At 35.4% G+C, this 22,747-nt stretch overlaps 2 protein-coding genes across 3 annotated transcripts; both read right to left on the reverse strand.

Annotated features, from left to right (window-relative positions):
• Positions 1-10,414: 10,414 nt before the first annotated feature.
• LOC104094508 (leucine-rich repeat protein 1-like) lies at positions 10,415-12,385 on the reverse strand. 2 transcript variants are annotated; one of them, XM_009600460.4, is made up of 7 exons: positions 12,231-12,385; positions 11,937-12,069; positions 11,629-11,700; positions 11,409-11,552; positions 10,977-11,057; positions 10,813-10,865; positions 10,415-10,715 (listed from the first exon to the last, which is right to left on the reverse strand). In XM_009600460.4, exons 1-7 carry the CDS (start codon positions 12,298-12,300, stop codon positions 10,675-10,677), a joined length of 594 nt encoding a protein of 197 aa, XP_009598755.1. In that variant the 5' UTR covers positions 12,301-12,385; the 3' UTR covers positions 10,415-10,674. The 2 variants fall into 2 exon arrangements, with proteins under 2 accessions (XP_009598755.1, XP_009598756.1); XM_009600461.4 differs by lacking the exon at positions 11,629-11,700.
• A 4,241-nt stretch (positions 12,386-16,626) lies between these two features.
• LOC104094511 (GSH-induced LITAF domain protein) lies at positions 16,627-21,030 on the reverse strand. The gene is made up of 3 exons (XM_009600462.4): positions 20,621-21,030; positions 17,063-17,189; positions 16,627-16,963 (listed from the first exon to the last, which is right to left on the reverse strand). The coding sequence occupies exons 1-3, from the start codon at positions 20,866-20,868 to the stop codon at positions 16,880-16,882; spliced, it is 459 nt and encodes a 152-aa protein (XP_009598757.1). The 5' UTR covers positions 20,869-21,030; the 3' UTR covers positions 16,627-16,879.
• Positions 21,031-22,747: the final 1,717 nt, after the last annotated feature.

Raw genomic sequence — 22,747 nt, forward strand, 5'->3', positions numbered from 1 at the left:
AATAGATTTTTCAAGGAGCAAGAACAAGGCATCGTGTAGGACATTTTGAGAGCTATTCCACGGGACCTTCTTTAGGCCACAACTGAGGTAATTCTTTTTATGGAATTGTAAATTATAACATCATTATATACTAGAATCTAACACCCTAATGGGGTGAATTCATTGGAAAGTTTTACAAAACCTCAAGAACACCCATCAAGTATGAGGTAGGTTTTTGGTGTCAAAAGATAAATGCTTCATTTTTATTGGATTGCTATAACAGGTTAAAGGGTGATGTCGTGTATATTATGAGAGGTTTAAAAGCGTGAAGGGTGATGTCGTTTCGTTCTATTTATTTATTTGGGTGAGGTTGAGAGTAAAAGCACGAAGGGTGATGTCGTGCCGTTCTATTTATTTGTTTGGTGAGATTGAGAGTAAAAGCACGAAGGGTGATGCCGTGCACTTTTCCTTTGCTATTTTAATTGCTCAATTTGTTTACGGATTTTCTGTTTAATTGTATCTTTTCATTATTCTCACTCTTTATGTTGTATTCTCCCACTATATGTCCCTTTCCCATTATTTCTGCGTTATTGCTTTACTTATTGTTGTTGCCACTAGCATGTTTATACTGTTCAGGTTATATGTGGGAGTCTTGTCCTAGCCTTCACTACTTCGTCGAGGTTAGGCTCGACACTTATCAGTACATGGGGTCGGTTGTACTGATGCTGCACTCTGCACTTTTTGTGCAGATTTTGATATCGGCTCAGGTTGATCGAGATTTTCTACTGGTCCGTTGTCCAGAAACTCAAGGTAGATCTGTCGGCGTTCACAGATCTCGAAGTCCCCGTCTATCTTTTATGTCCTACTGTTTTCTTTCATTCAAACAGTTGTATTTCTTTCAGACTATTACTTGTAGTAAATTCTAGAATGCTAGTGAATTGTGATTCCAGATCCGGGTGGTAGTAATTAATACAGATTTATGATATTCTGCACTTATTATATTTCATCTTAATTAATTATTGTTATTTACTGAATGAAAATAAGGAATGGGTTTAACGATTTTTCTAACGTTGGCTTGCCTTGCAAGTGAAAGTTAGGCGCCATCACGGTCCCGTCGGTGGGAAATTTCGGGTCGTGACAATTACTTCTCTATTTATAAATCATTGGATATACAAATAGGGAAATATTAATAATTTTAGTATTATTTGTTATTAAAAGTGAGTATCATTAAATACTTGTTAAGTCAAAAAAAAAAAGGGCAAGACACTTAAGAATTGGGCCTAAAGCCCATAGAAGGATTTTATGAAAGAAAAAAGGAAATGAATGAGAGGTCAAGAGCTTGAAAAGAAGGCAGCGTGTAGATATTCAAAACAACAACAAGAAAATAGATTTTTCAAGGAGCAAGAACAAGGCAGCGTATAGGTCATTTTGAGAGTTATTCCGCAGGATCTTCTTTCGGCCACGACTGAGGTAATTCATTTTATGGAATTGTAAGTTATAACATCATTATACACTAGAATCTAACACCTTAATGGGGTGAATTCATTGGAAAGTTTTACAAAACCTCAAGAACACCCATCAAGTACGAGGTAGGTTTTTGGTGTCACAAGATAAATTCTTCATTTTTATTGGATTGCTATAACGGGTTAAAGTTGTTAGATATAGTAAAGAATTGTTAGAAAAAGACCTCACCCCAAAACTTATTATTTTAGAAGTTGAACCTAAAGTTCTTAGAGTTGAGAAAAGATTAATACTTTGGGAAAGTTGGATACTTATTGTAACTTATTGTAACTTATTGTTGTACTATTCAATCGTTGAGTTGATTACAAGGATTGGAACTTGCATTGTTGCTTGAAAGGAGAAATTGAGGTGAGTGGATATAACCCTTTACTAAAATGGTTCTACTCACAAAAACATGCCCACAAAGTGTTCGATAAAATACTTTAAGAGTAAACATATGCTTAATTGGAACGAGTGAGTACATGTTGACTAAGTATATTCTCGGTTGTGTTCTGATGTAAAATGGAAAAGTTATTGCTTATGCTTCCAGGAAGTTAAAGAATCATGAAAATAACTACCTCACACACGACTTGGAGCTTGCAACAATGGTGTTGGCATTAAAGATATAACGACACTACCTTTATGGCGAGTATTCTGAAGTGTTTACAGATCACAAAAGCCTCCAGTACATTTTCAATCAGTAAAAATTAAATTTGAGACAAAGAATGTGGCTCAAGCTATTGAAGGATTATGACATCAATATCCTTTATCACCCGGGAAAAGCTAATGTGGTAGCATATGCACTTAGTAGGAAGTCAATCGGTGTCCTGGCCCATCTTCCAGTACAAAGGCAAACTTTAGGTCGAGAAATTCAAAAACTGGCAAATGATAGAATTATATTGGATAAGACCGAAAAATGAGGTATAACTGTTTATGCCTTAGTACAATCCTCTCTTGTTGCGCATGTTAAGGCTAAACAAAATGATGATCCGTACTTAGTGAAGTAAAAAGAAGGAGTGAGAAACCAAAAAATCACTACTTTCACTCTAGGAAGTGATGGAGTTTTGAAGTTAAATGATCGATTATGTGTGCCTGATGTAGATGAGCTTAGGAAGACAATAATAGAAGAAGCTCCCAGTTCGAGGTACTCTATCCACCCAGGTGCTACCAACATGTATCTGGACTTGAAAGAGTTGTATTGGTGGAAAGGCAAAAAGAAGCAAGTAGCAGATCATGTGGCCAAATATTTGAATTGCCAGCAAGTCAAAGCTGAGCATCAGAGGCCCGGTGGCCTAGCTCAATATATAGAGATACCATAGTGGAAATTAGAGATGATTAATATGGATTTCGTAGTAGTTCTGCATCGCACATACCGTAAGCATGATTCAATTTGGGTTATTGTAGACCGACTGACAAAGTCCGTGCATTTCCTACCAGTAAAGATGACAGATTCAGCAGAGCAGTATGCGCGGTTATACATCAAAGATATAGTCTGATTTCATGGTACTCCAATTCAATCATATTTGATACAGGCCCTCGGTTTACGGCACATTTCGGGCAGGCATTTAAAAAAATGATTAGGTACTAAGGTCAACTTGAGCACCGCTTTTCATCCACAGATCGATGGTCAGGTAGAAAGGACCATTCAGACTCTCGAAGATATGCTGCGAGCATGTGTTATAGATTTTAGAGGTAACTGGGATGATCACTTGCCACTTATAGAATTTGCTTACAATAACAGTTATCAGGCCAGCATTGGTATGGCTCCTTATGAAGTGTTGTATGGGCGAAGATGTAGGTCTCCAGTGGGTTGGTTTGAACCAGCAGAGGTGTCATTGATTAGTCCAAAGTTGTTTTGTGAGGCCTTAGAAAAAGTCCAGCTAATCAAAGAAAGACTAAAAATGGCTCAGATTCGTCAAAAGTCCTATTCTGACAAGATGCATCGTGACTTAGATTTCATTATTTGGTAACAAGATGTTTTTGAAAGTTTCACCAATGAAAGGAGTTATGAGGTTTGGTAAGAAAGGGAAACTTAGTCCTAGATTTATCGGACCTTATGAGAGTATAGAAAAGAAGGGAAACGTGGCTTATGAGCTAGCATTTCCCGTTGAGTTATCCTCTGTTCATCCTGTCTTTTATGTGTCTATGCTTAGAAAATATATTCATGATGAGTCGCATATAATACTTGCCGATACCATAGAAATTAAATAAGGCTTGACTTGTGAAGAGGTACCTATAGAAATTCTCGATAGGCATGTAAGAAAGTTGAGGATAAAAGATATAGCATCGATAAAAGTTTTGTGGAGTAATCATGATTCAAAAGAGGCTACGTGGGAGGTCGAGGAAGATACGAGGAAGAAATATCCTTATTTATTTGAAGAACAAGGTATGTGAGCCTAGGTTTGGCTTGGCATTTATTAAGTACAAGTTAGCATGTGTTTATTTCCTTGCTAGATTACACTTTGTTGTTGAAGTAATTTAGTTTCTATTAGAGTATATTTAGTTATTAAATAATCTAGTACCATGCCAGAGTACATATAATTAATTAAAGTGATTTACTTTTGCTGAAGTGTTGTGCTTTAAATTTTTGTTGGTTATTGTGGTACCTCCATGCCGAAGTGTTATTAATTAATTTACGAGCTGTGTATGGTACCTATGAATGGCTTGTTATGGTATATTTGGTTGTCGGTGTCCTGGCCCATCTTGTAGTACAATGGCGAACTTTGGGTTGAGAAATTCAAAAACTGGCAAATGATAGAATTAGATTGGATGAGACCGAAGAAGGAGGTATAACTTTTTATGCCTTAGTGCAATCCTCTCTAATTGCGCATGTTAAGGCTAAACAAGATGATGATCCGTACTTAGTGAAGTTAAAAGAAGGAGTCAGAAACCAAAAAATCACTACTTTCACTCTAGGAAGTGATGGAGTTTTGAAGTTAAATGATCGGCTATGTGTGCCTGATGTAGATGGGCTTAGGAAGGCCATAATGGAAGAAGCTCACAGTTCGAGTTACTCTATCCACCCAGGTGCTACCAAAATGTATCTGGACTTGAAAGAGTTGTATTGGTGGAAAGGCATAAAGAAGCAAGTAGCAGATCATGTGGCCAAATATTTGAATTGCCAGCAAGTCAAAGCTGAGCATCAGAGGCCCAGTGGCCTATCTCAATATATAAAGATACCATAGTGGAAATGGGAGATGATTAATATGGATTTCGTAGTAGTTCTGCATCGCACATACCGTAAGCATGATTCAATTTGGGTTATTGTAGACCAACTGACAAAGTCCATGCATTTTCTACCAGTAAAGACGACAAATTCAGCAGAGCAGTATGCGCGGTTATACATCAAAGATATAGTCTGATTGCATGGTACTCCAATTCAATCATATTTGATTCAGGCCCTCGGTTTACGGCACATTTCGGGCAGGCATTTAAAAAAACGATTAGGTACTAAGGTCAACTTGAGCACCGCTTTTCATCCACAGACCGATGGTCAGGTAGAAAGGACCATTCAGACTCTCGAAGATATGTTGCGAGCATGTGTTATAGATTTTAGAGGTAACTGGGATGATCGCTTGCCACTTATAGAATTTGCTTACAATAACAGTTATCAGGGCAGCATTGTTATGGCTTCTTATGAAGTGTTGTATGGGCGAAGATGTAGGTCTCCAGTGGGTTGGTTTGAACCAGCAGAAGTGTCGTTGATTAGTCCTGAGTTTTTTATGAGGCCTTAGAGAAAGTTCAGCTAATCAGAAAAAGACTAAAAACGGCTCAGAGTCGTTAAAAGTCCTATTCTGACAAGATGCATCATGACTTAGAGTTCATGGTTGGTGACAAGATATTTTTGAAAGTTTCACCAATGAAAGGTTTTATAAGGTTTGGTAAGAAAGGGAAACTTAGTCCTAGTTTTATCGGACCTTATGAGAGTATAGAAAAGAAGGAAAACGTGGCTTATGAGCTAGCGTTTCCCATTGAGTTATCCTCTGTTCATCCTATCTTTCATGTGTCTATGCTTGGAAAATATATTCATGATGAGTCGCATATAATACCTGTTGGTACCATAGAAATTAAATAAGGCTTGACTTGTTAAGAGGTACCTATAGAAATTTTCGATAGGCAAGTAAGAAATTTGAGGATAAAAGATATAGCATCGAATAAAAGTTTTGTGGAGTAATCATGATTCAAAAGACGCTACATGGGAGGTCGAGGAAGATACGAGGAAGAAGTATCTTTATTTATTTGAGGAACAAGGTATGTGAACCTAGGTTTGGCTTGGCATTTATTAAGTACAAGTTAGCATGTGTTTATTTCCTTGCTAGATTACTCTTTGTTGTTGAAGTAATTTAGTTTCTATCAGAGTATATTTAGTTATTAAATAATCCAGTACCATGCCAAAGTATATGTAATTAATTAAAGTGATTTACTTTTGCTGAAGTATTGTACTTTAGATTTTTGTTGGTTATTGTGGTACCTCCTTGCCGGAGTGTGAGTAATTAATTTACGAGCTGTGTATGGTGCCTATAAATGGCTTGTTATGGTATATTTGGTTGTTGTTGGTGTAGTTGTGATATTGGTGAAAGGGATTTCTTTTGGACAGTCCAATTTATAGGGGAGACTCTTCCAAAATATTTAAAAATTTAGGGAGTTAGCCAAAATTTAGAGTCCCTTGGGAAAGTGAGTAGTGCTAAGAAAACTTAAGAAGTTCAAGGACTTAAGGAATGATTGTTAGCTTAAGAATAAGGCCCTAGCAACATTCGAGGATGAATGTTTTTAAGGAGGGAAGATTGTAATACTCCTCAAATCTATAAAAGTTTTAAGACACGCTAAATATAGATTTTAATTTTTTTTATCTTACCTTGAGTGCATAAAAATAAATTTACTTCTATTACAGATTTAAACACTTATGATTGACTTTTGAGTTACTTCTCTATTTATAAATAATTGGATATACAAATAGGGGAATATTAATAATTTTAATATTATTAATTATTAAAAGTGAGTATCATTAAATACTTGTTAAGTCAAAAAAATAAAAGAGCAAGACACTTAAGAATTGGGCCTAAAACCTATAGAAGGATTTGTTGAAAGAAAAAAGGAAAAGAACGAGAGGTCAAGATCTGGAAAAGAAGGCAGCGTGTAGATATTCAAAACAACAACAAAAAAATAGATTTTTCATGGAGCAAGAACAAGGCAGCGTGTATGTTATTTTGAGAGCTATTCCGCATGACCTTCTTTAGGCCACGACTGAGGTAATTCATTTTATGGAATTGTAAGTTATAACATCATTATACACTAGAATCTAACACCTTAATGGGGTGAATTCATTGGAAAGTTTTACAAAACCTCAAGAACACCCATCAAGTACGAGGTAGGTTTTTGGTGTCACAAGATAAATTCTTCATTTTTATTGGATTGCTATAACGGGATAAAATTGTTAGAGATAGTAAAGAATTGTTAGAAAAAGACCTCACCCCAAAACTTAGAAATTTAGAAGTTGAATCTAAAGTTCTTAGAGTTGAGAAAAGATTAATACTTTGGGAAAGTTGGATACTTATTGTAACTTATTGTTGTAGTATTCGATCGTTGAGTTGATTACAACGATTGGAACTTGCATTGTTGCTTGAAAGGAGAAATTGAGGTGAGTGGATATAACCCTTTACTAAAATAGTTCTACTCACAAAAACATGCCCACAAAGTATTCGATAAAATACTTTAAAGAGTAAACATATGCTTAATTGGAACGAGTGAGTACATTGACTAAGTATATTCTAGTTAAAGCTTATATATTTTACTCGAGAAGTATAAGCGTCTATTTTTTATATTTTTATATTTTATTACATGATCTTACATGTTAAGGATTCAAGAGTTAGAGAGAACTTTTAAAAATACTTTGAGTAATTTTATTTCATGTTTATGCTATGTATACACTCAAAAATATTATTATGAATATTGATAGATCACTTTCAAATAAGATTTAGACTTGAAAAGTCACAAGAAGAAGCTTTAAAAAGAAAAGTTTTTTGGGAATATCCTCTATTCTGAAAAGGGGTCATCGTCCAGGCCGAGGGTCCTGATCAAGGCGTTGACTTCCTGAAACTACTTATGCCAAAGTAGGGAGCACATTAGCCGAGGGTCTGCTGAGATTTAACTTAGCCAGGCTAAGGTATGAAACATGAGCGTTGAGAACCATGAAGCGAGTGGCACCTCATGGATTGGGCCTATTCGATCAGGTCAGAATCAAACATGTGCCGATCACACGGTGACTAAGACATAAATAAGTCAGTATAGTTGAAACTCCCGAAGCATAAAGGGAAGTATTTTTTTGATAAGAAAGAAAAAAAGAAAAGAATTTCTTTTAGAATATTCATAAACTAATGTTATGCAATTATTTTAGAATTGTTCTTAGAAGCTTTATATTTTCGTGCATTTAGAATCTTTGTTTGTAGTGTATATTTTATTAAGTCTCATTCTCTGCTTTAGTGGGGGGCTCGTTGAGACTCACTGAGTACAATGGATGGTACTGACATTTTCTTTTGGGAACCTACGTTGGTCTGTGGTACAACGTAGCAATCGATTTTGCAGGCGTGCAGGCTACAGGTTAGGACTTCCCTCTCTTCCAGTGCTATTGGTGAGATCCGCTTTTGTTCGTGGAGTATTTCTTTGGGTCATCTTTATTTATTCATTTCTTTGTTTACTTGGAGAACTGGCCAGGCAATCTCATGTCCTGAGCAGTGCATCAGTTTATCAATAGAGGCTTCATAGACACAGTCAGTGGGTTAAGATTCAGATATTTTTTATAATAACTTAGCAGTATTTCAGTAGTTACTACGAATAAAGTTTTGGAGTTGGTTGTTTTAAATATTCAAATTAATTGAAAAAAGTATTTCATGTTGCCTATAAATTTTGAAGTTATAATATATTTGATAAGCGGAGATGGTTCGCTCGGTCAAGTTTAGTGTTTGGGTACCGATCATGACTTGTTCAAAAAATGAGTCGTGAGAGAGGTAGGGTCCATGTGAGGTAGTACAAAGAAAGAATGTGATGATTGTTGATGATATAAGTAGAGGGCTAAATTAGTCAAAGTGTCCAAAAGTTTTAAAGGTGTCTACGGTAAGATTCTCTATGAACCAATCATATAGTTCCATTTCAACTGAAATGACCAGATAACCCTCAGAAGCCCAAGCAAATATATCGTCCAATTGTCTGCTAACTCCCTGTTATTAGATAGTAGAATGTGAAAAGGAAAGGAAGGAAATATCAAGTATATAAGGCACAAATTTCTGAACTTGATCTTTATATGTCAAGTATGTTGGAAATTAAAAAGAATGAATAAAGAAGATCATATCATTTTGGTCTAATATGCATATGCCGATGATATACTGTTCGTCCGCAACGATAGGCTTTTGCACGAAACAAAAGATTTCTGTTAATTAATTTTGAGATGAAAGATAATATTGTGACGTGACTTTTGTATTAGCAATTCAAATACATTATAGTTGATGTATTCTAGAGTGTTATGTGTTTGTCCTGTTTTTCTTATCATATTTAGTTTTCATATCTCTTGAAGGAAAGGGTTATTTATATATAATTGAGTTTTTCTTTTCCTAGAAGGAAATTAAAATCTCTCATATTTGGCTAGTTCTTTTTTTTTTTTGGAGGAAAAGGCTTTGTACTTCTATAAGTTGAGGATTCTTCCTTCTCATTTATTAGCATTCACAATGTAGTCATATGGGGTTTGAGAGTCCTGTTTGGGGGGGGGGGGAACTTTATTGGACAAGTGTTGTTGGGATTTTAAGCTTGTGTAGCTTAAAGATGGTGAATGAGAAATGGAGGAAAAATGAAATATTTGAGTTTTCCTCCTTGGCAAAGGGACATTGTCCCATATTGGAAGAAGAAAAGGTTTTTGATGGGTATATATATAATTGTTCTTCTTCTAGCTCTTAAAGAGTTAAGAAGAAGGCAAGCATTGCGCCGCCGTCATCGTCGCTCGCTTAGCTCGGCTTGGGCTTCGGTCAAAGATTGATTGATTAATCTTTTTGGACAAAATTTCTTTCAATTAATTAAATAATTAACGAAAATAATTTTCTTAAGGATACACTGTGTATTTAGTGGGCTCGATTTATTCCTATACTGTTTTTTCAGAATTTATTTCGTTAAAGAAGTATTACTAACTTTCTGTTTTGTTTATATATTTCAGAAAGTTTAATAGTTTAATTGTTTATTACAGCAATACAGATTTATAACAAGTATTAGTGTGTCACTTGTGTTTGTCTTTTCGTGAGATTGTTCTCTCGATATTTTGTACTCTCTTTTATTATAGTGGATTGCCCATCTCCGCCCGTTGACATAGGTCAATTGGTCGAACCACGTTAAAATGTTTGTGTCTCTTTTGATATATTTTTCTTTTGTTGTCTGATTTATCGTCGTTCAAATGTTGTTTTACTAGCTTCCACATAACACCTGATTATTTCGATCCTAACTTAAAGTATCACAAAAACTCAATAAAAAATGTGCCAAAGATATTTGCCATGCATGACTAATTAAAAATCGGGTGATAACCTTATTGCTAAAGCAAATAAGCTCATTGAAAAAAATAGCTCAAGAATGATTTTGAGACTAAGAAAATGTAGAAGTCTCCCTATGCTTCGCCGCTAGGAAGTCTAATGTATGCTTGGATTTGTACATATCAAGGTATTGCGTACATTATTAGGGATTGTTAGTATGATTGGTAGATAATTGAGCGGTTTGAGAATTAACGTTAAAAAGCATCGAAACTGGTGATCACATTATATATATATATATTTATTTATTTATTTATTTATTTATTTTATTTTATTTCAAAAAAAAAAACATCACATCCTCACACAATTTTTTTATGGGAACAACCTAGTTCCAATCATCGGATGTTTAGAAGTCACTTCTCTAGATGCCAAGATAGTGTGAAATCATACATCATGCTACATTGATCAGTTTACTCTTAAATGAGGCAAATATAAATAGTTTTAGTGTGTAACACCCCGACCGTAGAGAAGAAAGGTTAAGCCGATCAATAATGTCAATTGAAAGGTACAAAATGCTATGACAGTGTTATTACAGAGTATTATTTTACTCCAAATCTTAATAGACTTGAACATATACCAAAGTGCAGCTTCACAGGACGACTATCCAATTCAAATCGTCAACCAAGTGACCTCTTTAGGCTATCAAGTCTTGAATTATTGTTGTAGTAGCAAATCCTACAGAAAAGGAAATCCTCTCTTTTAGACTTATATCAACCACCAGCCCTAATTCTAATAATAATTTACTCAATTTACAATATGCTTTTTTCCAAACCTGTTTGGTTAGCGTGGTGAACAGTCCCTGCCAATTGATTGTCGGACACATTCCTGTTCAATGAATGACATTGAAAAACATATGTTACAGATCTAGTTCCTTTTCTCCAATTTGGAAAGTAATAATAAAGAAAAACCAATGAATATAACAAATATGCAACTTACAGTAGCTGCAAATTTCCCCAGTAGACGAGCTTCAAGACTGAGATTGGAATGGTCCCTGATAATTTATTACCGTCCAATCTCCTGCAAAGGAAATAAAAGTCATTATTACAGCACATTACGGTCATTTTATTAGTTAAGCCTTACTCTCTTTTGTTTCATTTTTTATGATGCTATTTTTTTCTCTCCAAAAAAATAACATATTTTTACATTTAAAAATAATATACCTTAAACTTTACATTTCATCTCCAATGACAAGATTCTATAAACACACAATTCAAATGTAATTGCATATTTATGACCACTTATTCTGAACGTCTTTCTCTCTTACTTAAACTCCGTATCTACTCAAACAAATTCACATACAAAAAATATAGGGTGCATATAATAAAAGAAAATAAATATTATGTAGCAATGAATGGTCGAATGGCTTACATCCACCGTAGGGATTTTAAATTGCCAAGAGATGATGGGATAGGACCATTCAGCTGATTATTTTCCAGCCCCAAGCTCACTAGCTTTGTCAAGTTGCCTAATTTGCTTGGGATTTCTCCGCTAATTGAGTTATTTTGAACTTGCCTGTCCATGTATTAAACAAGAAAAGGATTTACATCTGAAATTACACTTTTGGATTCATCAAAATATAGGATCTTACAAGTATTGAAGATTGCTTAGCGTTCCTAACTGAGGTACCAAAGTCCCAGAGAGGTTTGCAGCACCTAGGTCCCTTCATTGGTATATCATCATTTTCAATCTCAACATGCTTAAGAAAATAACATCAACATATAAATCTTAGTTTCTACATAGTCAAATATAGGATTTAGAGTAACTTTTCTGAATTTATATATATGATTTGAGTCACAAGTGATGAATTTAACGGAACTCGTTGTCATATGAACTACTCTAAGTATGTCTCTATGTTCATCTAATAAAGAGATTTTAGAAGGTCAAATGGTGACTTACACTCTTACAACGCTATTCTGGCCGTTGCAGGTGACATGAAACCATGTGCAAGGATTGAGTAACGTCGGATCCCAGGTTTGAAGCACATTGTTTGGATCTATCAGGTAAGATTTCCATGCGTAAAGAGTGTCCCCTGCTCATTCATTCAAGTTCACTTCAATTCAATATTATATATTAATTTAATTAAAAATAAACATGAAAAATACTAGAAGTTCGTCGAATTATTTTCCAATAAATATGTACGAGGGTAAAGAAAATTAAATGAAACATGGTTTCTCTAATTAGACACTTAACCTTCAGAGTTGCATTCTGCAAATATAAAGGCAATTGCACCAACCAGGAAAACAAGAGCGACCGACCTCATCTTCCCTAGATTTTATCGTGGTTGCTGCCCTAATTCTTCTTAGTTAAGCGTGCTGTATTAATTTTACATATTTATACTTAGGAGGGGTTAATTCTCTGGCTAGATAAAGACTGATTCAAGCATAGCGCATAAGCTATTTCTTTTATTAATAAATATTTGGTGGTTTGACCAGAAATTGTAAACAATACTCCAGTATGTTGTTTACGACTACAAAATAATGTTTCGTAAAATAACTGTCTTTTTCTTTGGTTCAGAAATGGACGTTTACTAAGTCAATTATATGAGTGTTTGCAAGAACTTACTGCTATTAATTAATCCAATTATATCAACTTAAAGGTGAAGGTAGGCATTTTCTTCCCGTGTAGCAACCGGCATTGAAATTTCTACTTAGTGCCTTTTTTTAATACTTGATAACGAGAAGAAAGCCACACATTAATGTTATAGATGAACTGCCTCTAGAAGATTTCTCAACTTGCTTAATATTTAACTAATCTTACTGGAGTGATCATATTAGATTAATTTGAAACTATGCTGCGCGTGCCAGTGTTTTACTATAATTGATCAAACCGTGGGAATGAATCTAAAAGATTAACATCTTCTTTGACCAAATCTTCTGATCCTTTAATATATTCAGCATCAGGGGCGGCTCTAAGGCTTTGGATAGGGGTGTTCAAAATCGAACCGAAATCGAAACTTAATGATTTATTGGTATCGGGTTAACGATTTAACGGACGGAGAACGGATTGAAATTTTTTTATTAACGGCTTATCGGTTTGGGGGCGGATTATTCAATTTTCTTAACGGATAATCCGTTAACCGTTAAGAATATATATATATATATATATATATATATATATATATATATATATATATATATTAAATATCAAAAACCCTTCCACTTCTTCGAGCTATTAGCTTAGCTTATTCTCTCACCCTACAACAAGATTGTTGAAGCTGCTGTTTATGGTTCACCTCTGCTTTTGTTTTTTTAAACTAATGCATGTGGTCTATGTTTAATAGAAGAACAACAGTGCTGTGCCACAACTTTTATCCCACAATATTGATGATAGTACTGTCTTGAATTATGCTCTGGGGAAAGAGCACAGCTGCGTTTCCTGTAAAATGTTTACTGCTTATAATCCATCCCTATTTCTATACATAACTACCTTTTGCTTGGTGTTGTTTGTATGGTTAATGATATAGCGTGAAATGCTTGGTTGAGAGTTTAAGTTAGAAATTTGAAGTTGTTGTTTGAACTTTGAAGCTGCAGAATTTCAAGCACTGTTAGGCGTTAGCTGCAGGCCAAACATTTATGTGTAGTCTGCTCACTTATGGATTAATCATTTTGAAATATGCATTCTGGACTGATGTAATGTAGTCTGCTTTGGGATTTAATGGTAGGCATTAACAGAAATATATGTCTTGATTCATATGTAATCTGCTTTGGGATGTAATGTAGCCTACAATGTGTTCTGCTTTTTTCGCTCTACAACACACGACACACTACATCATTCTTATGTAGGCGTTAACAGACATGTATGTCTAGACTCAATGTATAATTTCTTATTCTGAATTTGTATGCTAGGCGGTCAGCACACAATTAATGCACGCAATATAGATTGAATTAGGACGATAAGCCGCCCGATAACCGCCCGATAAGAGCTAAACCGATACCAATCCGCCCGAATCTTATCGGGTGGCTAGCGGATTAATACATTTAAAAGCCGATAACCGTTAAGCCAAACTGTTAAGAGTAATTAACCGCCCAATCCGCCCGATAAGCAGCCCTAGCTTTGGGTAGTGAGGCAATTGCCTTAAGCCCCCAATTTTGAAGGCCCCCAAATTTATTTTAAATTCTTATTATTATTGTTACTATTATATATTATATAATTTATATAAATAAATAGAATTAAAAAAGTATTACGGTATATTTTTTGTTACTTGATTGAGGTTATTTTATATAATAAATTTATAAATTATGATAATTTTCTTCCCTCATTAATTAGTATATTTGACAAGAGTGAGTTGCTCTAGTGGTGAGCATCCTCCACTTCTAACCAAGAGGTTGTGAGTTCGAGTCACCCCAAGAGCAAAGTGGGGAGTTCTTGGAGGGAGAGAGTCGAGGGTCTATCGGAAACAGCCTCTCTACTCCAAAGTAGGGGTAAGGTCCGCGTACAAACTACCCTCCCCAGAGTGAGATTATACTGGGATTAAGGGCCTCCGAATATGGTTTCGCCTTAGGCCCCGAGATCTGTTGAGCCGCCTTTGTTCAGCATTATATATATTAATCTCATTTTTCACAATCAAACAATTATCTCCAATGATAAATTCAGTGATCCAAAATATAGTCCTACCGTTGTCTTCTCCAATTCAACAAAGTTACTTTTCTCTAATATGATGCCATTATGTTTTGATGAAAATGCTAAAATGCAATTTCATCTGTTGAGATTTTGAAAAATTAGAGATAATACATGCGGTAAGCGGTAATTGATGTTCTGTTTGTTATCACTAACGTCTGGACCACGTCCACGGCATTTCTACAAGCTGCTGATTCTTCAGTATAAAGTATAATGTAAAGAAATATGGATATCGGGTACAATTCACTCACAAAAATTAGTTCACAAAATGTGGATTGTCTAATTTTATAGAAGAAGAAAACAACACATTTCTTAATTAATATCTTTATGCATTAAATTTATTTAGGGAAAAAAGCCAAAGAAAAATATAATTACACATCAAGTGTTGGATTCCAAATTTGACGACTCACCTACAAAAAGGTGTAAGAAAGCAGCATATATATGAGTAATAATAGTACATTTTCCATCGACTACCAAAACTTGGTGGTAGCATTTGGAAGCAAAGAAACTACTTAATAAAACTTACACAACATTACGATTTCTGTACAAAACGTTACTTCGCATTGGCCAGCCTACTTCTTGGTAATCCTTTAAATTCTCCATTGCTATAGGTTTCATAACACAGCATCCATTTCTTGAACATGAACTCATCACATTGTTCACCCTTTCTCTTCTCTTCCCCATCTCGTATCTTTCAGCTCTTTTCCTCAAGTTTTGCTTTTTAATTATTGCACTAAATCTTTCCTTACTATACTTATAGCAGTTTACTGGAATTGGCAGCGCGTCTAATCCCATTAACTTAGCCACTACACCTGGTTTACACCAAATCACCTTTTCTCCTGCTATAGTTGGTGGCAGGTTATTTTGAACTGATTTTCTTGGAGCAGTAAATGTGTTTAGTATAGGAGATGTGTTATGAAAGGAAGAACGATACATGGCATCTTTACCATCCAGAGAAAAACGGGGATATTGGTTTAATGCATTTCTTGCTGTTCGTAAAATGTCAGAACTGTTTACACACGACATTCTATGATTGACTTGCCCATAATCCTTCAACTTTGCTCTACTAATTGCCATCTTTTCCTCCAAGTCTAATTTCAGCAACATTTCCTCCAAGGTTATCTGGCCTTTTTCGCTTTCTTTTTGCCTAGGATTAACAGGACTAGTGGTTTGCATTGTGTAGGGAGAGGAAACGAGATGGTCAACTGAAGATGTTGTAGTTTTTTGCTGGTTGAGAGTGGAAGTAGAGTAATCATCATTGCAAAAGTTTTTAAAGCCTTTCTTCATCTTAGCTGCCATGCCATTCTTCAAAAGAAAGAAAGACAAGTCCTTCATAGTATATAGGATTTTGTTTGATGATTAAACAAAGAACCCAAAACAGGAAAATTGGAGTTTTTTCAGTTTCAAGATTAATTCAAGTAGTGGAGATCACATTGAACATAAAGGAAAGTAAAGGCGTGACTGAAGTAAATTGTGAGCGGTGGGAAGTTCTTTACTTTCTTTTAGATGAGCCTTTAAAGCATTCACATGATAAGATAGATAGTCCTCACAAGTTTTTCCCCGCCAGACACTTTAGATATCTGCAAAACGTTACTCTCTTATTAATATTCACGTTCATTTGTTCATTGATTGGTTTTATGAATAAGCTCCAATTTTCGATATCATTAAGGACTGCCCAGCTGCAACTACGTCAAAAAAATGATTATCTTTTGATTCTTGAATTTAGGATAACGCATAGCGACAATGGTTCTTTCTAAAATATTTTCCATCATCATTTGACGAGAGACACAAAAGAGCAATTGTAATAAATGAATTTTGAGGCTAACTTTACAGAAGCTAGCTCATGAGATGAGGATTGTCCAAGAACGGACACCCATTGTTAACTCCCACCCGATGTGGGACTCAACAGCAATCGACTCTAGTCTAGAGTATAAGAACTCTAACAACCAGCACCAGAAAAGGAGTCATGTTTAGTGAACTGATATTCTTCCATTATCAATCAATATGCCATAGTTCTATAATTCCAAAGCCTGGTTCCTTCGGCACATTACTAGAGAAGCGCTCTACAAATGATCGTTTTCTAGTTACTGATGTATAGGATAACACAAACAACAAACTGCATTTGGTTCATCCATTCTCTCGAGCAAACAAGAAATGCGTACATATAGACAAAAATACAAAGAAAAAGAGTTATACTACGAGGCAAGTCCAGGATCGTGCTTTCATGCAGGCAAGGCAAAACTTGGCTGTTCCCAGTTTGGAGGGTCCACCACAGCACAAATATCGGATTTCTCATAATCGGCAACCTACAGAAGGGAGGAAACTTAAGTAACCATCAAATTTAAAATTGATAAAAGTTCCATAAATTAGGCAAGGAAAAGAGTTGGATTAGTAATAGCCGGTACCTTCTGATTACAGCTTGGACAATAATGATACTTATGCCAGAGGCAATCCATTGATGGACAGAGAAAGCATACTCCAAGCATAAATGGCATCATGCAGCCAACAAAAGCTGCAGGACTAGGTTTTGATCTAAATGGAACACAAATTGGAGGAATTCAGAAATTCACCAGAAATAGATTACCAACAAACAAGTAGTTGACATATATTCAAAATAAGGCCATAATAAGAAAGCCCAGAACATGTAAAGTTTGGATGGACCTCTACAGGAGAAGTCGGCAGCAAAGTTGTTTGTTGTAACATAAGATTGCTATGCAAAGGCAAATTATATAAGAACATAGTTTAATCTAGAAAGTGCATATTGCAAATATTGACTTAAGGATATTACCTCAAACATTCATAAAAAAGAAAAGTAGGGAATTGCATCATACAAAGTTGCTGCACAAGTGCTAACAAAATCAACATTAGATTTCTAAGTATCGAAGGGGAGCCTTGACGTAACTAGTAAAGTTGTTGCCATGTGACTAGGAGGTCACGGATTCGAGCCGTGGAAACAGCCTCTTGCAAAAATATAGGGTAAGACTGTGTACAATAGACCCTTGTGGTCCGACCCTTCCCTGGACCCCGCGCAAAGCAGGAGCTTAGTGCACCAGGCTGCCCTAGATTTCTAAGTATCCTTTGTGTCCTTGAACCAAAAAGCAAACAGGAAATGCTCCTTTTAGAATAGCGCTAGTTGTTAAAGCCCTAATTGATTGAAGCAGTATTTGATCTTGGTTACATCATATGCAAGGTTACACGTTATTAATTAGCAACCACTGCATTATCGCGAAGGAATTTAGAATATCAGAAGATACTTAGGCTGCCATGTTATATGTGCAAGGATCATCGCATATGTTACGCTTTTGAGTAAAGAGAGAAGATGAGCCAAGGCATAAAATGGAGGAAGATAGAGAAGCACCATGTGAGCGCTTTTGAGCTCAACAATATCCCTTGTTGCTGCCTGTGATATGCAACTGGAAGGTCAATTTAGCTGAATTACCCATGAACTACAACACAATATGCATACACATGCACAACCTACATAGACACATACATGTGGGTGTACAAGTATGTACATGTGTGTATTAATTTTCTATCTATGTCTGCTCCTTATATGACCATCTATCTCTGCTCCTTGTACATTAAACTTGGTCAGTTACACAGTCCACGAAATAAATCATGCTAAAGCACGTGTTGGTTTGTTGTATAGGACCTTTTGTATAATTAGTAAGTTTGGGCTTCTAACTATAGGAACTGGTGGACTCTAGCCATGCAAATTTTCTATATGGGGCCATGTCACTATAATGTCCAGCCAGTGAGATTGGAAAATTGAAGTCAGTTCTCTTTTACCGTAATGGGCACTTCTGCACTCTTAGAAGTGCTATTGTGATAGACAATTAGCAGAGGAAAACATCATAATGTCTCTGTCTAAGGTGCAAATATCGCAAGCAGTGTTATCAAAGGAGCGCTTAAAGCGCGCTTAAGCCTTGAAGCGAGGCTCAAAACATGTTGAGCGCTTCGCCTCGCGTAGCGGTCGCTTCAGTGTTGTCATCAAGGCTCTAAGATATATTTTTCCTTACCAATGAGCACAATCCTGAAGAGGCAACACTAAATGATTGATATTTCACTTTGTCGTAAATTTTCTTCTATTTCTCTGTCCATTTATTTGGTATTCATGCTTATAGATATAAGTCTTGGACTACACATATAAATTTGTAGCTGTTCTCCATTTGCGCCTTTCTTCATTAAAACCCACTTTATTTGCGCTTTACGCTTAAAGCCCCAATTTTTTTGCGTTTTTCGCCTTTGATAACATTGATCACAAGTCTCGATAAGAATTGCAATAGTTCTTTTCTTTAGAATCTTTAAGACCACAAGAAAACCTTTTATTTTGGGTAAGAGTGACGACCATTGGCCAATGAAGAGATTTGGAGAAGAATGTTTGTAGGATGAAGCTTTCATTAAGTACCTATCAAAAGGATCACTGATACACTTAACTTAGAAATAAACTAGAATGTAAACCAAGTTCAGAAATGGATTCTGATGCTCAAACTTCGGAAGCCTGAAAACTATTTACTCAAATATTGCTATATCTCATATGAAAGGGCTTGATTAAGCCATATCACCAACCATATCTACATAAACATGGTCAAACTATAGCAACAGTAAAACTAATGATTATCTGCAATACATGGTTACAAGGGAATGAAGATAGGCCATTCAGGTATACTAAAGTTTCACTCCTGTTATTTCTATTGATATTAATGAAGGTGGGTTAGGGACTGTGTTTGATGAAGGACCCAAAATAAGATACAGCGCACAGTCATCAGCTTATTAGTCAAGATCCAAAGATAAAGGCAAGGGAAGAAAGAACTCCTTTCTGTTGCAAACTATAATCCAGATCAAGCTATCAAATGAAAAGTAATTGTTAGCTTTCCACCAAGATTTATCTACAGATAGAAAAAGTAACAAGAATGTTTTTGCATGCCCCATGCCCCATATGCACAAAACTGTTGCACCCTGCCTTAGTTAAAAGTAGCGGGTATGCAGAGGTATGCTCTTACAAACCTCTGTTCCAACTTCCTGATTTTTTTCTCATCCAACTAAACTGACGATGCAGTTAGGGGATAAGAGAGACAGACGTGTTTATTTATTTATTCTTCTATAGGCAAAATACCAAACTAATCCATAGATACGCTGTACACCAATTTGGTGTTTCATTAATGCAGGAACCTGATTCTTATTGGAAGTGCTAGAAATATAAAGAGCCCTCATTAGGATATTAAACTTCCACAAAAGTTCACTCCAGTTTTTAGAGGATTCGTTTAATAAACAATAATAACTATCACTACTACTACTTTCGTGAATCCACCGTAGATTTAAAAAAAAAAGTCATGCGATCCCTTCATTAGCCCAAGTCTTGGTGGGAGTTATCCATACTTGTACTGGTGGGGAAAAGATCGATACCAGGTTTTGTAGTTCAGGTCCATGAAAGTTGTTCCGAACACCACATTTATCCACCAAAACAAAAAGAAACTACCACTACTTTACTAAAACTAGTTCGAGTCAACTACATTTTGTGTTATAGTTTAGGCAGCTATAAACATCCTTAATATCCATTCCACTCCATTTAGGATATCAATAAACTCCTTAATAAAGATAAGCTAAATTAATTTCCAGTGAGAACCCATCACTAAAAGATCATACAATACATCTAGCAACAAAATTGCATACAAGCAGAAGACAAACAAAAATAAAAAGATTGCACTTTTACTCACTCAGTTACTGCCAAATTGTGATGTTAGTCCTTGTGATATAAGTTAAGCACATTTATCCTTCCATTAATTGAAGCAAGCAAATTCAGTCCAATATGAAAGTACAGGTTCTAATTATTCAAAAGTTAATTGTTTGATCAAGTATCAGGAGGACTAAATTTAAAAATTTACCAATAACAGAGGACCAAAGTTGTAATTATCTAACCAAAAGTAAAAAGTAAGAAAAAGGAGAAGGAAGAGAAGAATTACTTGACGAGGGTGAGACCAGTATTACCACAGTGAAGGCAATTAAAAGGAGCAGGCGTATCTCTGTATATAGTTTGCTGAATCGGAATACCTTTGGGATCTCCATATATGACGTTTGGAGGAATCATACCTGCTTGATAAGGGTTTTCAGCCACGTAATATTGCTGGTGGTGGATTTGCTGAGGCATCGGAGCCTGATTATAAGCCGGATTGTAGGGGATTCCCACCGCTGGCTCCTCGTACTTCGACATCTCCGATGATCGATGATCGATGATCGATGATCGATGATCTGATTATTATGCGAATGATGATAGAATTTAGACTTGTGTTTGGTATTTTGTTTTGTCTTGGGTAGTACGCGTTTGTAGAATTGTATTCTTATAGGGGCAACTTTGGTTTTCTAGAAACATTTTGACTTTGAATTGTCGGGCATTTTCTTTGACCATATCTACGTGTTTTCTATTTATTGTTTTCCAATGAAGGAAGCTAGGCTGAAAAAACTTATTTCACACCATATATTTACATCAAACGAATTAATGTAATATATATTTCATGTATATATACTTTTGGGGATTAAGTAATATTTATATTTACTTTATTTGTTAATTTTTAAGATTAATTATCTAACTAATCGTACTTTCTCCCTTTCAACTAGTACTTTTTTTATTTCCCGTCCTCTTTGATCCTCTTTGATCCTTTGTGACTCGAACCCACGATCATAAGGTTATAGGTGGGAAGTGTTGACCATCTTACTCTTTCAATTAGTACTTCGTTTGTATGTTTTTCTGTTTTTTTCTTTTTTCACTTCCCCTTGTTGTTCGTCCCAAACTCCCAAATTAAGATAAATTGTTTGATTATTTCAAAATTTTAAAGCATTTTAAATAAGTTATTTTAAAAAAATGAATAGGAAACATTTTGGAAAAATTACATACCAATAGCTAAGTAATACAGAAATATATTGTTGCTAGTCTTTAGATTATTACGAGTCAAAGTTTGCTAAGAGACATTTAATCATAATTCGAACTATAATGTCACAAGGTTAGCAACTAGTTTGTTCCCAATCTCAATTGAGTTTGCTCATTTACATATTAACTATGTGAAAGAAAGAAGAACAAAAGACTTTGTATTCAAGTGATTTTTTAAATTAAGACGAAATGAAATGAAACAAGAATTTGGTAACAGAAATACTATATAGAAGGTGAGGATAATTAAGTCTGTAGTCACAGCCTGTGACGATGTTTGGAAAACCTAATGATATTTCTAGATGATGTACTACCTTTTTTTGTTCTACGAATTACTTCCTTCTTATAATGTAATAATCTGACCGGTCGTTTTGAGCTCTAGCATGTCGTTCGACAATTTGAGATATTGAGTAGCTTCACTTCATATATTATGACTTGCACGTGTAGTCGGATTAGATTTTTGGGAAGATCAGAGTTGGTTTGGAAGATTAATTCTCAATTTGGAAGCTTTAAGTTGGAAGAGTTGACCAAGGTTTAACTTTTGAATAAACGACCTCGGAACGGAGTTTTGACGGTTTCGTTATGTCTGGATGATGATTTTGGACTTATGCGTATGACCGGATTTGGGTTTGGAGGTCCATAGGTTGAATTGATGCTTTTTGGCAAAAGTTGGAAGATTGAAGGTAAAGAAGGTTGATAAGCTTGACTGAGAGTTGATTTTGTTGATATCGAATCCGGATTATGGTTTCGGGAATTGCTATAGGTCTGATGTGTCATTTGGGACTTGCATGCAAAATTTGAGGTCATTCTAGGTTGATTTAGTATGGTTCGACATGAGTTTTAGAAGTTTAAAAGTTCATTAGTTCATTAGGCTTGAATTGATGTGTGATTCATGGTTTCATGTTGTTTGGTGTGATTTAAGGCCTCGAGTAGGTTCATTTTATATTTTGGGACTGGTTTGTGTGATTAGACGGAGTCCTGGGGGGCCTCGGGTGTATTTCAGATGTATTTGGGTTATGTCGTGCTCTTATTTGATATTTCGGCGTCATTTCTTTGGGTATAAAGGGTACTATATTAATAAAGCAACCTTTGGTTTGTGATTATATTAGACCATTATATCTGTATCCTAATTATGGAACCATAGCAACAAGAATCATCGAATTTCGAG

The sequence above is a fragment of the Nicotiana tomentosiformis genome, chromosome 11 (genome assembly GCF_000390325.3).
Source record: "Nicotiana tomentosiformis chromosome 11, ASM39032v3, whole genome shotgun sequence".
In the NCBI taxonomy this organism is placed as follows: domain Eukaryota; kingdom Viridiplantae; phylum Streptophyta; class Magnoliopsida; order Solanales; family Solanaceae; genus Nicotiana; species Nicotiana tomentosiformis.